Source organism: Heterodontus francisci, chromosome 33, assembly GCF_036365525.1.
Source record: "Heterodontus francisci isolate sHetFra1 chromosome 33, sHetFra1.hap1, whole genome shotgun sequence".
Lineage (NCBI taxonomy): Eukaryota > Metazoa > Chordata > Chondrichthyes > Heterodontiformes > Heterodontidae > Heterodontus > Heterodontus francisci.
The window spans coordinates 43,613,947-43,632,049 of record NC_090403.1 but is presented as its reverse complement, the minus strand read 5'-3'; the positions used below and the strand labels follow the sequence as shown (position 1 = coordinate 43,632,049).

The window sequence follows — 18,103 nt, the reverse complement described above, 5'->3', positions numbered from 1 at the left end:
GGAAAAAAGTGTCCTCCTATCTAACCTATCAATGCCCCTCATAATCTTGTACACCTCAATCATGTCCTCCCTCAGCCTTCTCTGCTCCAAGGAAAACAACCCTAGCCTTTTCAGTCTCTCTTCATAGCTGAAATGCTCCAGCCCAGGCTACATCCTGGTGAATCTCCTCTGCACCCTCTCCAGTGCAATCACTTCCTATAGTGTGATGACCATACAGTACTCCAGCTGTGGCCTAACTAGCGTTTTATACAGCTCCATCATAACCTCCCTGCTCTTATATTCTATGCTTCGGCTAATAAAGGCAAGTATCCCATATGCCTTCCTAACCACCTTATCTACCTGTGCTGCTGCCTTCAGTGATCTATGGACAAGTACACCAAGATCCCTCTGACCCTCTATACTTCCTAGGGTCCTACCATCCATTGTATATTCCCTTGCAAGTGCAATCAGTTTAGAACTATAAACTAAATGAGTCATCTCATTAAAGCGATCTTGAAAATCATGATAGAAAGAAATAATAATATATCTAAAGCAGCACTTGGTGAAACATAGTCTGGATTTAGACCTGGAGTAGGAATAAAAGAGGGAATATTTAACCTAAGAACAATCTTCGATAAATATCTAGAAGTAAACAAAAACATTTACATATGCTTTATAGATTATGAAAAAGCATTCAATCGTGTTTATCACCAAAAACTAATAGACATGTTGCTGAAATGTGACATTGACAGTAAAGATATGAGACAAGATAGGGACCAAATAGCAAGCATCAGGCTAGAAGATGGACAATCAGATACGTTTCAAGTGAAGAGAAGAGAATGACAAGGTTGTGTACTTGTAATACAACTTGGTATATTGGGTATAACCACAGCTTAACTCCATGCTCACAACACGACGATTGCAATTAATTCTTCCAAATGTCACACGTCCGGTCATTGGCTGAAATCCAATGTACAGTAATAAAAAGTTTAACTTATTCTCTTGTCTTGCAGCAATGGCCATGGTTACAAATCTTTATTAAGGGCTGTGTTTCAATTTCACATTACTGACTGAGCTGACAACTTTTTCTGGGAGGGCGTGAGCTTTCCTTAGCTCTTTGCCGAGTTCTGTGTAGGTTAGCATTTAAAGTGTGTGTGTTGTTGCAATTTGTTTATTTAATTGCTTTGCAGTTTTATTATTTATGAAATTGAAAAAAAAGCATTTTGCTGAATAATCACTCCCTACCCATTGAGGGCAGGATCCTGGGATGACCAAGCGTCCCAGAAGAGATGCCGGCGGGTGCGCAAGCGCACCACTTCCGTGCCGAGTTGGAATCGTGCTGGCGAGGAGGGCGCGCAGGCGCAGGCGCGCCCGGCCGTGCAGGTGGGGCGAGACCACGTCACGTGACTAGGCGCGGCGTCGTCATCAGTCGGCCTGGGGAATCAGGTGATGCGGTGGGAGCAGAGACTGGAGGTAAATTGTCTTTGTTTGTCTTTTATATTTTTTTTTTGAAAAAATGTTTTTCTTTTTTCTTCTTTCTGATAGATCGAAGAAGACGATGTGTTAAGAAATAGATGCTGTCAGCGTTGGTTTTCTGATTGCGGCAGTTTGTACAGTGTCTTCTTACGACGTGTTTAAATTGCCCTGAGAGGGGGGAGGGGAAGAATCCAGGCTAGTTTAATTGGGGGGGGGTCTCTGTGCTGGGGATGGACACTCTTCCTCTTGGACTTCTACTATTCAAATTGATAGCATTTCTGCCTTGAGTATTTTACCTTTTTGGTTCTTCCTCGTTGCATAACTCACCTGTTAAATGGACGAAAGGGAAGGTTTTTAAAAAAAAAGCCTCTATGTCAGATGTGAATTATCGATCCGCTGCTGATCGGGGTATTGTCAGTATGGTAATGCCAGATACGCCATATGCTCTTGTTTTTTGAAGAGATCCAATGGGATGTTAATACATATTTGAAAGGAACCAGTTCCTAATCTGTCTTTGTACATGTTTGACAAAGAAATGTTCAACACAGATAACGTTTTAAACATAATGAATTGAATGGATGCATTTTAGCTGGAAGAAATAATGATTCATAACATTCTTCATTTGACATTTTTGATTTTGGTTTCAAAATAAAGATATGTTCATAAAATTAGTTTGATGTAATGACTTAGAACATTTTTTTAGTTTTGTTTGCAACTTGGTGGTATTTGATCGCAGATGCGTTTCCCAGCACACATCTGCTCCAACACCAAAACTGCTAACTTTAACCTCCTTTAACATTGTCTGACTCTGTCCTGTCTCAGCTCATTTGCTTTTCATCCTTGCCTTTGTTCCCTATAGACTTGATTATTCTAATGCTCTCCTGGCTGGCTTCCCATCTTACACTCAACATAAGTGAACTCGCCCCATGTTCTGCCTATATCCTAACTCGCACCCATTCCCGTTCACCCATCACCCCTGTATTCAGTGACCTTCCACTAGTTCCTGGTCTGGCAATGCCTGTTTTCATCATTCTCAAACCCTCCATATTCTTATTCCTTCCCCTCTCTGAAACCTCCTACAGCCCTCTGAGATATCTGCGCTCCTCCAATTCTGGCCTCTTGCACATCTTCAATTTTAATTGCTCAGCCATTGGTAGCTGCACCTTCAGCTGTCTAGGTCCTAAGCTCTATAATTGTCTCCGTAAACCTCTCTACCTCTCTCACTTCCTTTAAGGCGCTCCTTAAAAACTACCTCTGACCAAGTTTTTGGCCATCTGATCTCCTTATATGGCTCAATGTTTACTTGATGCTTCTCTGTAAACGATACTAGATAAATGCAATTTGTTAGAAAATAACCTAGGCATGGTGTTGCAGTGGAGGAAGCTTTAATGTATGTTAAACAGTTTCAGATTTAGATAACAGATCAACCTAATTGTGTTTGTATCTGAAGTACAGGTGTCAAGTATATTGATAGTTCTATCGTTGGGGAATGTGTTTAGTAATGCTGTCCTAGATGCTAGTCAGAACAGGTAGATTGGAGATGTTCTCAAGTTATAGCTTTCAGAATATTAATTCTTAATTATTTTCATAGTTATTTATAGTTTAGTTTAGAGATACAGCACTGAAACAGGCCCTTCGGCCCACCGAGTCTGTGCCGACCATCAACCACCCATTTTATACTAATCCTACACTAATTCCATATTCCTACCACATCCCCACCTGTCCCTATATTTCCCTACCACCTACCTACACTAGGGGCAATTCATAATGGCCAATTTACCTATCAACCTGCAAGTCTTTGGCATGTTGGAGGAAACCGGAGCACCCGGAGGAAACCCACGCAGACACAGGGAGAACTTGCAAACTCCACACAGGCAGTACCCAGAATTGAACCCGGGTCGCTGGAGCTGTGAGGCTACGGTGCTAACCACTGCGCCACTGTGCCGCCCCAAGTTTTTAATGAAATATTCATGGCTTAACAGAAATGATGGAACATTTTTTAAACATGTTTCTGTATGTTTGTACATGATTGTAAAACATTTTTTGAAATAATTGACAATAGATCTGTATATTTAAAAAAAAATTGTGCTAGAACTTCACTTGTTCATAATTTACATAATGAACTTCAAAGCCCTGGGTTGAGAAGGAAGGGGATTGTTATGTGAAGAAAAGGTAGGGAATTGGTATGAAAAAGATTAGAACTATCATGGCTAACAAAATAGTACAGTGGGCTGAATATCGTATGATAGCTAACTTCTGTTTTTATGATGAGATTGCAATGACAAATGCATATTACTTGCTAATTATTTGATGACTTCATAAAAATTGTCTACTGCAGTGGCACTGGTTGAAATCTAAGTATCATTCTGTTACAATACTTGACTGATTCTAAAAGTAAATATGCATTGTCTGCAGGCTTTCACAGACACTGCATAAATTCTACTGTGTATGCACTGGAACTTGAAGCCTTCATGGTTGTAATTTTTGCATCAGTTAGGTCAGATAACAGGGGAGGTAATTGGCACAATTTGAAGATTTATTTATGTTGCTTGTTTACAGCTTGGGAGCCCACAAAGGGCAGGAACTTGGAGAGAGTGGGAGGTGGGGGAAGCAAGAACTTTGGGGGAGCCAAGCACGCCTTCGGTTACTGCTCACTTGCTTGCTTACACTTAACCACAGCCATTATCGTAAGCTGCACCTGTTTTGCGGACCCCTTGGAAGGTCTCTGTGCACACCAGGGGGTTTGACTATCCTGGTTTGACTATCCTGGTTTGACAAACTGTTTCTTATGTGATAAAGGGTTGGATTGTGCTTGGTGTATTCTTTTATGCAGTTCATCTGCATGTAATCTTGGAGTTTTGGTGGTAGCTTTATTGAGATGCGCAATAGGCATAAGCTAGACTGTCATAACTTTTTAAAGTATGGAAAAGTACGTGTCATTTTTTCGTGCAATGTTGCATCTGCAGTGCCATATGTTCTTCACTGCTGTGACGCCGCCACCCCATTGTTTCTACTGACTGGTCTTATCATTTGTGTGATTTTCTGTCTTTCCACCCTAGCACTTACACCTTCAGTGCATACTAAAAGTTTGATGATGGGGGCGAGAAGAGGTTGATGTGTTATATTTATACAGACGAGTGCTTAGTCAGATTCTGTCCTTGGTTGTGATCAAAAGCATGATTTGGAATTAAATGTTTTTAATTATCTTTGATTTAATTTTGGTGAGCTATTCTTTTATAATCTTGAATCAAAAGACATTCTCATTCAGTGCATTATAGGTAGGTAATATTTCCACCTTCACTTCCTTTAGATCAAAAGAAACATCACTTATTGAGAACAGTTTGTACCACTCCAGTGATACACCATGGGGGAACTCTTCCGGAGTGAGGAGATGACATTGGCGCAGCTTTTCTTGCAGTCAGAAGCTGCTTACTGTTGCGTCAGTGAGCTAGGAGAGCTTGGAATGGTCCAATTTCGAGATGTAAGTTGATGCATGTTACTGTCTTACCTAGTTGTATAAAATTAATGAGAGCTGCCTAAATGTCTGCATGAATCTGTCTTGTTTTCCTACTGATTGACGAAACTGCCCAGTTTACTTTGGGTGGGATGGTGGGGGCAGTGGTGGTTTCATGAGCCAACATGTTATATGCAAAAACCAGATGGCTGCTTATGATTTTTTTTTTTGCTGCTGTACCTTGTCTGGTGCTTCCATAGTAGGTATTACAGTAGTCCAGGGAGAATGTCATATTTAAATTAAATTTTCACTGTAATCTATTATATGCAATAGATAATCTTGGGGAATGTGGTGACGTGGTAATGTCACTGGACTAGTAATTCAGAGGCCCAAGCTAATGCTGTGGGGACATGGGTTCCAATCCCACTATGGCAGATGGTGAAATTTGAATTCAATTAATAAGTCTGGAATTAAAAAAAACTAATCTAACGGTGACATTGAGACCATTGTTGATTGTTGTAAAAACCCATCTGGTTCACTAATGTCCTTTAGGGAAGGAAATCTGCCGTCCTTACCTAGTCTGGCCTACACATGACTCCAGACCCACAACAATGAGGTTGACTCTTAAATGCCCTCTGAAATGGCCTAGCAAGCCACTCAGTTTCTCAAGGGCCATTAGGGATAAGCAATAAAATACCCACATCCCATGAATGCATAAAAAAAAATTTGTATGACTAATTTTGTGTGCACTCCGATTTTGTCAGCAGCAGTAAATTCCTAGTATTTAGATATTCAAGTGCCACAAAGTAAGCGTCTGGCTGCTGCCAGTTGTCTCAGATCAGATACCTTGAGAGAAATTGGGAACAACTAACTTCATTTTGCCTTCATACACCTCTCTTTCTGAGAGTATTTAGGATTCTGCTTGGTATATTCATCCCGATGGCTGAATTTGGTAACTCCTGCTGTGGGCAATTATGGACATATTACTAATAAGTTATTACACTTCGATCCTGTCTTCATTTTGGTTTGTTAGTTGCACCAGTAGAGATGTCACATCCATTGTATTTTGTACATCAAAATGTAGGCAAAATGTGCTTCCATGCTTTGTCAGTCAGAAAATCCTGTAACATTTTTTGCAGTTAATGTTGTGATTTATTCCAACATCATAAAATTCAACTGCTTCTAGTTAAGTTTGCTCATTTTCCTCCTCTATACAGTTAAATCCAGATGTGAATGTATTTCAGCGCAAATTTGTAAATGAGGTTCGTCGTTGTGAAGAAATGGATCGTAAACTCCGTGAGTATCTTTAGTGCATTTGTAAGTGGCACTTGCCACAAAGTTATGATATTTCCATTAGAATGTTGGGGAAGGTGCAAGGCAATTTTATCATCTATGCAATTCCGTCTGTTCTTTCCTATTTGAAATGATAGCCTCTACAAATGCTAGCAAAAGCAAAATAAATTGCTTTGTACTAAAAGAATATTAACTAACATGGTGTTAAAAATGTGCTCAGGCTCAGGAAAGAGAAATAAGAGCATTTCTTTTGAGTGAAAATGTTGAATTTTTAGGAGCCAGAAAGCGGCTTAGAAAGAAGGATTAACACAAGTATTTGTTTAACGGTAAATAACGCTACTTCTGGGTTGAATAAAAATCTAATTGGCAGTGCATATTTGCTTAATAAAATCCTTTACTGTACAGTTTTTTTTTAAACTGATCAGTTAATTGTTTACAGGCTTTGTTGAAAAGGAAATCCGAAAAGCAAACCTTGCAATTTTGGACACTGGAGAGAATCCTGAGGTTCCTTTTCCTCGTGACATGATTGACTTGGAGGTAAACAAGTTTGGTATTATAAATTAATTTTCTCTTAAGAGCAATCATTCTGCAAACATGGACAATGATTGTTTCTCAGGCTCACAACTAACTCAATGACTATGTGTATTACAGACAAGAATTTAACTTTGATTTGTGTGATGTTTGTTCAGTTAACCAGTCTTAAGTAGAATGTCACTGGGATTTCTACGTTGGGTTCCATGCTTGCATGTTCAGGAGGGGAAAATTAGCAATGAGCATTCAAGTCGCATTTCTATGTAATGTGTGGTTTGCTGTCAAGGTTGACAAATGGAATGATGTGGACGAGCTACACGAATATTGCCTCTCCTATAATGTGAATTTATGTATGAACTTTCTCTAGTAATGGTTTTATCTTTCTTTGCCAGTATTTTGTGTAACTCTTGGGTGCAATCCTCCAGACCAGGAAGTGTACTTGAACAGGTTAGGGAGGAATTCTTGTCCCTCAGTATAGAACCTAAAGGGAATTATTGAGACTGGGATTCAGTTGTACTTGTCGTCTTTACTGTTTTGTTCTCTCGGGGAATCAAGGAATATAGCGAGCAGCAGGAAAGTGGAGTTGAAGCCTATGATCAGCCATGATCGTCTTGAATGGCGACGTAGGCTTGATGGGCCATATGGTCTCCTCCTATTTCTTGTGTTCTTATTGTCAAATAACCGTGATACAAGACAGCATTCTCAGCAAATGATGTTAAGCCAGTTAAACTCTCCTCTGCAACTTTAAGCTCTTCAAGCTTTTCTTGCAACTGCACTACACTTGTTGTTTGAATTATACTGTTTTTCAGCAGGATGCAGTGAATAAAAGACATTATTGCTTCAGTTCTCATGCAGACTGTTAGGTACAGCTGAATGATGAGTCCTACCATGAGGGAGCTTCTGAAAATGGAATAAACTTGATCAGCTATAATCTTTGGAGTGTGTTGAACAGCAAATCTCTTTTTGGGTTCAGATGACATTAACAGCAGCAACGGAGCTTGGCTTGAGCTGTTTGTCATTTAAAAATCTCAATATATGACACTAGCATTGTAATCCAGTTTAAAAATACAATCTGCAATTGATATTGGGAAATTTCATTTCCAGTGTATAATACTGAATTTTAACTAAAGGTGGCACTCTTAATTTTTTATTTATCAGGCAACCTTTGAAAAACTTGAAAACGAACTGAAGGAAATCAATACTAACCAGGAGGCGTTAAAACGTAACTTCTTAGAGTTGACTGAACTGAAATATATTCTACGCAGAACCCAGCAGTTCTTTGATGAGGTCAGATTATTGTAAACTTTGCATTTTAAATCCATTGTAATGTAACTCATTGAGGATTAGTTTAAGCTTGCAATGCATGTGTGCATCACTGGCATTTTTATCCATGTTTCTGGTTTTCTGGCTCACTTTGTGATTGCACACTGCAAAAAGATGTAATAGTTCATTCCAAATATGTCAAATATTTTCTACAACTCATTTGTATGGTAATTAAGTTGCACTTATGATAAACTGCATGATTTTTAAAGTTTGCTATTTGCTTCTCTACCTAAATACTGATAATCAGGGATGCCTTGTAATTTTATTTTGGTTTAGTAATCAGTGTAATGCTTCTGAATAACTTGATAGGGTCAAGAGTCAATGCTGTTTCGAAGCTCTTCAAGTGTTAAATGTCTTTAAATGTGAACAAAATATGATACTGATGCTGAATGGGCAAACGTATTATGCTTAACCTTTTAGGAAATTTGGTGCAAATTTACACTGAAATACTTCTGTGCTGCACAAAGTGTATTTTAAAAAAACAAGTTACCTTCACCCTTGGGATGTCACAGAAGGCAGGATGATGGTTTATGATGCCGTTCCTCATCCTGCCTTTACTTTTTCAGTGCTGTATTGTCTTAAGAGTGAGGCGCTAGATGTGCTCACCCGACTGCTCTTTATGGTCAACCCTTTATGTTGTCCAAAAGCATATTATCCAACAATTTTTAAACAACAATTAAAATTATTTATAGTCAGCTGACTGGAGGAGCAAGTCACAAGGGGAGATTATTTGTGGCTGAGAACAGGTCCTGTTAGATGAAGCCTGAAATGTTAAAACAAGAAGGATTGTGTATCAGAATAAATGAAATGTGAAATTATTGCTTGGAAATAGTGTAGCCCCGTGCATTGGTGCATTAATCTCCTGATTCATGATTATCTGCTCTGTAAATGAACAATCGGAGATGATTTTCTAAGCTTGAGATAACACTTCCCACAGTTATGTACCTCCCATTGATTGGCTTGATTGCTGTTAATGCAGATCTGGAAACAGTGTCTTGATTGAAAAGTGAGCAGTAGAAACTTCTAATTTTTGGTCGCTATAGGAAATGTACTTTTCAGTTGCATCGAATGCTCAAATTTTGTAATTTGTAATTTTCCAAAATGCATTTGTTCATATACTGCCACCCCACTGGCTTGTAGAACCCATTTGGTAACCATGTCTGTATTGATGCAGCTAGTTTTTGATGTTTAAAAAATAAGTGTGACTGAAGATAAAGATAGGTGGGCAGAGTTTCCTGTTGTTGCACCTGGGCATGTTCGATCTTAGATCCTACTAATAGAGGAAAGCCAGGTCAGTAGAATCATGTGTCCATAAAAGAGCATGTTCAGTTTTCCATCCATTTAAATTATTGGGCAGGAAATTGTTGGGCTCCTTCGAGCCTGCAAGCCATCTTGCATGATTTTCTTCCAGCTGCAGCCAAGTGATTCATTATGCCCAGGTGCAGATAGAAATACTTTTGCTGATAGAACACAGGGTGGCACATTGGCGCAGTGGTTAGCACCGCAGCCTCACAGCTCCAGCGACCCGGGTTCAATTCTGGGTACTGCCTGTGTGGAGTTTGCAAGTTCTCCCTGTGTCTGCGTGGGTTTTCTCCGGGTGCTCCGGTTTCCTCCCACAGCCAAAAGACTTGCAGTTTGATAGGTAAATTGGCCATTATAAATTGCCCCTAGTATAGGTAGGTGGTAGGGGAATATAGGGACAGGTGCGGATGTGGTAGTTTAGTTTAGTTTAGAGATACAGCACTGAAACAGGCCCTTCGGCCCACCGAGTTGGTGCCGACCATCAACCACCCATTTTATACTAATCCTACACTAATCCCATATTCCTACCACATCACAGACTCGGTGGGCCGAAGGGCCTGTTTCAGTGCTCTATCTCTAAATCTTAAAAAAATCTAAACATCAGAAGTATTTCTATGTAATATATTGAACATTAAATTATAAATCTAAGGTGTGTAAATATTGTTGCAACCAGTTTGTATGAAGCAGCAGATGCCTTAGGCATGTTAGTGTGAGAAATTCAGGGCAAATGTTAAGGTATTCTTATACATGCATAAAATTTGTGAATGTTCCAAGGTGAAGGTAAAAACAAATCTACACTTGGTCTCCCACTCAGCTTCAGTATATGGATCATTGCCTTAGACATAGCTTTTGATCCTTGCCATTTTTTATTTGTTGCAATGGAGTCTGTAAGAAGGACATGCACATTTGAAGAGTTTAATATTCTCTTGTCACGGGGAGTCTGCCTATGACTAATGTAAATACTGACATAGATATGCAAAATATCTTGCAGCTGCTAACTTGAAAATGGTTAACATGTGTAGGTGAATGTTGCTCTCAATTGGAAAACCTGAAAATAGATTGGAATTAGTAAAACTACAACATTTTAAAACCATGAAATTGCCCCTAGAAAAGCAGGTATTTTTCCTCAGTATAAATGCTTTTTAGGAGAATATTTCATATACAGCAATCGGGTACCTATTGAACTGCAATTGCCCCGATTTATATTTCTGGCCATGAGTGGTGTTGGATTTGAGGAAACCATCTCTAAATGAGAGCAGATGTTAATTTTCATTCTGTAGTGCTCCCTCCAAGGTGCCTGGCTGCAAGCTGACTGAACAGGCCAGGGTTAGTTTCACACTCTGACCTTGTGCCTAGAAGTAATGCCTGTCAGCCATTTGACTTGAGAGGATACTAATATAGTTGTCTGATGTCCAGGAAATGATAAACTCTGGTATTTTTCCAAGTCACTATTGGACACCGGTTTTCGGAGCTTAACTACTTACTGTAGGTCTCAGTTAATTTCTTGACTACCAGTTTGATTTTTGTAGCTACATTAATGTATGCATCACAATTTTGCTGCTCTCCTGCCCCTGTTTGTATTAAACTGAAGTAATTATGTATTCTTGTTTTTCTGATATTGTTTGCATATGATATGCACAGATCAAGGCTCAAATTAACCAAAAACACTTGATTTTAACAGTCATGTAGAACTTGAAGGGAAATTACTGTGAACTCTTGGACTAGTTTACACCCTAAATTGACTTTCTCCCTATTAATATTTATGGTGCTTTCGTTGCAGGTTTTGACATGCACATCTTGGATCACAGCATTTATCCATGTTTGAGTATACCTATAGAAAGACCCACTTTAATTTTATGTAACATTTGAATTGGTCATGTCAGTTTCCAATCTTAAGATTATTGTCGTATATTTGTCATTGCAGCTTACTCCAATTGGGCAGTCCAGTAAAATACTCACCATCTGCTTAAAACTGTGTAGCAATAATGAACTGCCAAAGAGGCATCTGAGGAAAAATGCCTGTTAAACATTGTTAGTGACTCGTGGACATGATGAATAGCTGTATGTGTTATTAATTGTTCTCAAAATATTTCCTTCAGCATGTCAGTGGTATATGTACTCCCTGCAGAAAGCTATTAAGCCATTTTAGCTGGCAGCTGAAGGATCAAGAATGTTAATCATGTTTGTCCTTTTCCCAGTCTTCTGTTTTTTAAACATAGGCAGAACAGTAACAACGGGAGAGCTAAGTTTTGAATCTTTCAGCGTAAAGAGCCTTAAGTGCAGAAATCTAAGGAAGACTGGAAAAGTAACAGTTAATGGCATGCAGATCCTCCCTTCCCTCCCTCCCTTTCCACCTCTTCTGGTTTTTTGTGAATCTTTTTGTTTTCTTGTGCATTTATTATTTTGAGTAAACTGTTGCAAATCTGATTTGTGTTTTTTTTTCTGGTCTACCTTTGAAAATTCAGATCTGATTTTATAATTTGGTCTCCAATAAAGAGCCACATGTGGAATATTTCTTGTGCCCATTATGCAAACTGGAGCCTATTTTTCCCTGCATTATTTAACCATTTGTATTTAAAACTCTCCGAAGGAAGGCAATTATTGGCGAATTATAATATATTTTTGGTAAAAGGGTACCAGAGCTTGTGGCTTCATAGTGGAGATCAATCTTTACTCAAGATGGGGCTTGTGATGTACTCTTCTACAAAACCTTTTTTTTTACACTTTATAGAATGATTTACTGTGCCTTTAAATTGTCCATTTATTGGAGCTGACCCTTTTGCCACTCTATTGAAAATTTCTTGGGGAGTTGTTTTGGATATCTTTGGCAAATGGTTTAAAAATAAACCAGAATTCTGCAGTTACTATACTTAACTAAACCTTTATCATCCTTTTCCAAAAAGGTATGGATCCCAGATATTTTTCTCTCGCTTCTTGTGAAAGGGCTAAAATAATTTGCTATAAAGGTTGCTGCACAGGTCTAACGATCCCAGGTTTTGTGGAAATGCTGTAATTATAATCTTGAGGCATTCAATAGTAATCCCTATGGCATCTAGTTTGCAACCTACGGTCAGTTAGATTAACCTAGTATTTGGTTATAAAATTGCAGTCTAATCAAGAGCCTCTGGTAAACTTTGGAGCAGCAAAACTGAAGTTGGATGCTATTTGAAGTATAAAACCTTGAGGCTGAATTTCAGCTTTGCATGTTAGAGATATTATAGTTTTCTTGACGTGTGGCAAGTGTGCTTGCAAAATTAAGGCATAAGTCATTAAAAACAAAATTTGCACAATTTGCAAATATTACCTAAACTTTGGTTCACTACACTGAAACATATTCCCAACTGCTTGTTAATTTTTTTCTAAATAACTTTCCGCGTTTACTGTGTATTCTCTTGGAAGTTCTCCTACTTGATACTAGTATTCCTTTTTAAAGCTGTTAAGGTTTGCTGTGCAGCTTTGCATTGTGTAGTGAAGTTTTTCAAAATTTTATTTGAGCTTGTGACACAAGACGAAGGATCTTTTTTAACACTTAAAAAAAGCTTCTGTGGAAAGGCAGTTTCTATTTTACTGAGTTGTATTGGATTTGTGCATTGAAATTAATTTTCAGCCCATGGTATTTGATGAATGCACTTAATTAAGATCCATACAAATAACATTTTGCAATGGGGCAGCACAGTGGTTAGCACCGCAGCCTCACAGCTCCAGTGACCCAGGTTTGGTTCTGGGTACTGCCTGTGTGGAGTATGCAAGTTCTCCCTGTGACCGCGTGGGTTTCCGCCGGACGCTCTGGTTTCCTCCCACAGCCAAAGACTTGCAGGTTGATAGCTAAATTGGCCATTGTAAATTGCTCCTAGTGTAGGTAGGTGGTAGGAGAATTGAGGGAAGGTGGGAATATGGGATTAATGTAGGATTAGTATAAATGGGTGGTCGTTGGTCGGCTCAGACTCGGTGGGCCGAAGGGCCTGTTTCAGTGCTGTATCTCTCTATGATGGTAAGACTGCACAGTCTCTTGTGCACTCAAAGCATAATCTAAACTTTCTTATAGTTTGCGACAGTTCACTTAACTGTGTAACATAATTGCCTAGATTTTATGGTTATAATAGCGGCGAAACTGTCAGTGTGAAACTGACGTACCTCTGACGTATGCACATGTGTATTTACGTATGAAGTCTAGAACTTGCTGTCAGTGATTCCCAGCTCCTTTCAGAAGGTATATTAGTCAAGCCCCTGAAGATGGAAATCTTTTGATAACACTTGAATTGAGGTGAACTTTCACTTTCCTGCTGCTAGTCTGTCTTTTAAAGAAAAGAAAAACTTGAAAAGTTATGCCTTGTTGAATGGGATACAGATGGATTTACCACAAAATTTGTAGTAAGTTCACTCCTGAACAACCTCTCAGGCCCTGAAAAACTAATTTTATATTTGTGGAATGTCAAACTTCTTCATTATGACTCCATAGGTTTTTAATATTTTAAGGTTGATATTTCAGCTTTACCATAATCCCATGTCCAATCTTTATTGCACTTGGTAAAAAAAAATGTAACAACTGTACTTCCTGGTGTGCTGTCTGAGAATTCTTCACATTGCTGCTTAGCCTGCTTGAACAACACCACTGTTTGGGATGCTGGAGATGCTCTATAGTTGGCATCAAAATCAAATTAATGTCCGGAAAGGTGAAATCTAAACCACAGCGATCAGAAGATCTTAGTGCCCACCTTTCTTCGAGGTCAGGGGTGAGCACTGTTATTCTGCCACTGACTATAAAATCCGTGCCATTGAAGCGATGCTACAGCAATGGCTTACCTTTCCTTTAGGTGCTTTTTGCAGTCTATTTGCAGATTGCTTAAGTAAAGTCACTATTCTAAACCTCTTACTGTTTGAAAAGATCTGGTTCTACAAAAGGTGATAATTCGGTCCTGTAAGAAGGGTGAGTGAAACTAGTAATCTCAAAACCAGTACGCACATGTTAATGGCTCTGATGCCCTCTTGAGTATTCACACCAGTCTGTATGTAGTTTTATATTACTGTTACTCCTGATATGTGGGTACTGCTCAGTAAGTAGTGAAGCCCTGTGCATATTTGCTATATACCACAAGAGACACAATTCAGCAGGGCGGCTCAACGCCTTTTTCAGGCATCCTGGATTTTATTTTAAATTGTGTATATTCAGACAAAGAATATGCTATCCAATTCTTCTGCTGTCCAGTTGGCATGTTCCAGGTGTGGTCTCACCAAAGCCCCGTACAATTGCAACAAGACTTCCTTATTCTTGTACACCAGTCCCCTTGCAATAAAGGCCAAGAAGCCAGTTGTCTTCCAAATTGCTTGCATGCTAATGTTTCATGCCCAAATCTCTCTGAACATCAGCATTTACAAGTTTGACACCTTTCAAAAAATATTCTGCTTTCCTATTCTTATGACCAAAATGAATAACCTCACACTTCCCTACAATACACTCCATCTATCACCTTGTTGCCCACTCACTTACCCTGTCTATCTCTTTGCATTCTTCTCACAGCTTGCATTCCCACTGAGCTTTGTATCAAAATTAGATACCTTACTCTCTTTGTCTAAGCCGTTAATATAGGTTGTAAATAGCTGAGGCCCAGCACTGATCCTTGCAGCACCTTACTTGTTACAGCCTGCCAACTTTAAGACACTGCGTTTATCACTACTCTTTGCTTCCTGTCTGATAGCCCATCCTCTGTCTCTTCAATTATATTGCCTCCAATTCCATAAGCCGTCATCTTTTTTTGTGTAGCACCTTATCGAATGGCCTATGGCAATTCAAGTATACTACATCTACTGATTTATCCTTTATCTACCCCCACAAGTTGCATTCTCAAAAACTCTTACATTTGTCAAACACTGTTTCCCCTTGTAAAACCATGTCCACTGTGCTCAAACTATGATTTTTATAAGTGCAGTGTTGAGCTTTCTTATTAATAGATTCCTGCATTTTCATGACAACTGATGTCAGGTTGACTGGCCTGTAGTTTCCTGTTTGCTGTACAGAGGTGTTACTTTTGCTAACTTCCAATCTGCTGGAACTGTTTTAGAATTTAGGGAATTTTGGAAAATTATAACTAGCACATCCACTATCTCTGCAGCTACCTCTTTTAGAATCCTTCGATGTGGGCCATCAGGTCCTGTGCCTGGGCCTCCAGTGGAAGTATGTAAACCTGGGGTAATTGACACACGCTGTTAGATTTGGTATTGCTCTTTCAAAACATGAGATAAATATAAATGGCTTTCTGATGCCCACCCTCTGGATTGACTGCAGTTAAGATTTGTAGATTGGTTTTTAATACAGATTCCAATCCTAGCCATTTCACTTCTGAGCAGGGCACATTTATATTAGGTACTTGCTGTAGTGTTCAGTTTGATTTGTTTAATTTTGTTGCATAAAATGACTGGTTTTAGTGTACAAGACAAGCCCTTTTCATGGTCATAACAGATTTGCTTTGAAGATGTTTAATTGTGAATTTAGAAGTTGCACTGCATGCCTTTATTCTCAAGCCTGTTGCACATATGTGTAAGTGGTATGACAGGGTGCATCTGGCCCAATGTAATTTTTACTGTAGTTCTTTTCACCAACCAGTACACAAAATCAATCGACATTGATTCCTGGAGAAAAAAGTGCTTATTTGGCGGGGTGGTGGTTCTTCTGAAGCTAGAGCCAAGATAATTTGTGGTTGATATTCAACTTGCGGCCCAGGTTCAAAATTGGCATTCTGTTTAGGCTGCCTGTTATAGAAAACCGGCTAATTTTGTAAACATTTAAACCAGTTAATACGCTTTGTGCCTGACATAAGATGATGTTTCATTCCCCATTGAGCACAAAATGACAGTGATTTTATGCAGTAGGAGCTGGAAGTACCTTTTTTCCCTAATTATACTAATTTAACAATTGTAAAGTGCATGACCTGAGTAAGTGTACTGCTATGTAGAAAAAAAACTTTAAAAAGGTTGTAAGCAATGAAAATGCTCAAACTTAAATCTGAAAATAGCTTTTCTATCAAAGTAACAGAAATTAATCAAAGAATTTCACTTAGTATAGTCAAACCAAATATGTTACATAAAATGCATTGCCACACTCAGCTGCCACATTGTTAGTGTATGTTAGAGCTCATCGTTTTTTGTCATAAACTTTTGAGGCTCAAATTATTTTCCCACTGCTTGGATGGGACATCATACTGGTCATGGTGGAGTATTGGATTAAAACCACTTGGGTGATCTGGTTGGGTCTTACTCATTGTGTAAATGTGATACAGTGCTATAATATGAATGCAGTATTCTTTATATTGATAATGTGGGCTTCCCATATTTTACAACTAACTTGGCCAGAATTTCATTGCCTTTGTTAAATGACAGTTGTTTAATAAAAAATTTAAAATAGGGTGATTAAGTAATTGTTTTTAGTAATTACAATTCAAGAATAAATATGCTAAACTGGTAGAACAAATTAATATAGATGTGCAGCATAAATTACATACTTGAAGTGATTATTAGCCTAAAATTAGCAAAAAGTCCATAGCTTATAGTAAGAATGCTTCCTCTGTATTTAGTTGAATGGTGTATTTTTTTTCACCTGTTTCTCCTTTTGGGTTTCCTCCACCCTTACTTATGGGCAGCACTTGCACCCTGGCCACTGGGAAAAACTGAGCAGCGGACCTTTTTCTTCCATCTGTGTTCTGCTGATATGCAGGCTTCTAAGAGTGATCCATTGTGGAGGACCTCCTTTGCTTGCTATCCAACAAAATAGCCTGGATGAGATTAGAAGCTCATCATACGTATCTTTTGTTTGCTTTTTGAGCTAGAATTTTAGTTTAGGTATTAGGAAAATTATTTGGAACTTTGGCCTTTCTAATTCTATTTGGCAAGTAATTTTTAAAAAAAGAAAAAACAGCCTTTATTATTTACATTTAATAAATATGGAGTGGCAGCCAACTTCTAAATTTTTTCAAAAATAATTCTTAGCCTCTGTGTGTGAATTTTTCAGTCATGCATGTGATATTTTTGCAGTGGTGGAAATTTAGGAAAAGAGATACTTAACTGATCCTTAGAAAATGTACCCCTCTAAAAACAGAATTGCAGTCTGAAATGAATTGAAGGTTCAGGCCAGAACATTTGAGAGGGAGGCAAAAGAATCCAAGTCAAACACCTTCATGCTATTTCCATGAGCATATCTTTTGGGGGAAAAAAATGGTAATCAGTTTCACAATTTGTAGTGTTATAGTTTGCTATTTTCTCATGTTTTACATCTGCCTTTGCTGGCATTTTAGGCCATCAGAAAATGCTTGATTATAACTTAATATGACTGCTGTTATACTGAGGATGAACATTTTGCTCTAGTCCTGAAGAATTTTCCTAATATTGCTTTTTTGTTTTAAAAACTGCACAGCTCCCTCATTTAGGATACTTCAAATATATACCCATGGTGCATTTCTCGTTTGGAGCAGTTATTAAATATTTGTTATCCTCATTCTGTTTCAGGATTTGAAGATCTAGATCTCTGATAAGCTTTTGTAATAATTCAGTATTGCTTTGACGATGAATACATACAGTTGTAGCAAAGCAGAGGTAAAAAGATGTAACTTGTATGCAAGTTACACCATTTTCTCTGATCCAAGAAAGACATCTTGATGAATGAGGCTTTTGAAGATGGACTTCATTGCAATTAAAATATGCTCTAATTACTATAAAATCTAGTATGTAAAGTGTTTTTGACTTTCACATTGTATT

The 18,103-nt window shown here is 38.4% G+C and overlaps 1 protein-coding gene across 3 annotated transcripts in view; it reads left to right on the top strand.

Moving 5' to 3' along the window:
- The first annotated feature begins 1,345 nt into the window (after positions 1-1,345).
- Positions 1,346-18,103, top strand: part of LOC137348150 (V-type proton ATPase 116 kDa subunit a 1) — an 84,544-nt gene continuing 67,786 nt past the window's right edge. For 2 of the 3 annotated variants that reach the window (XM_068013411.1, XM_068013410.1), the window contains exons 1-5: positions 1,346-1,452; positions 4,766-4,936; positions 6,127-6,205; positions 6,642-6,739; positions 7,892-8,020. In XM_068013411.1, coding sequence (XP_067869512.1) covers positions 4,820-4,936; positions 6,127-6,205; positions 6,642-6,739; positions 7,892-8,020 — 423 coding nt within the window. In that variant the 5' untranslated portion in view covers positions 1,346-1,452; positions 4,766-4,819. Of the gene's footprint in view, positions 1,453-4,765; positions 4,937-6,126; positions 6,206-6,641; positions 6,740-6,923; positions 7,084-7,891; positions 8,021-18,103 lie in introns of those variants that run through there. The other variant, XM_068013413.1, reaches the window with a different exon arrangement.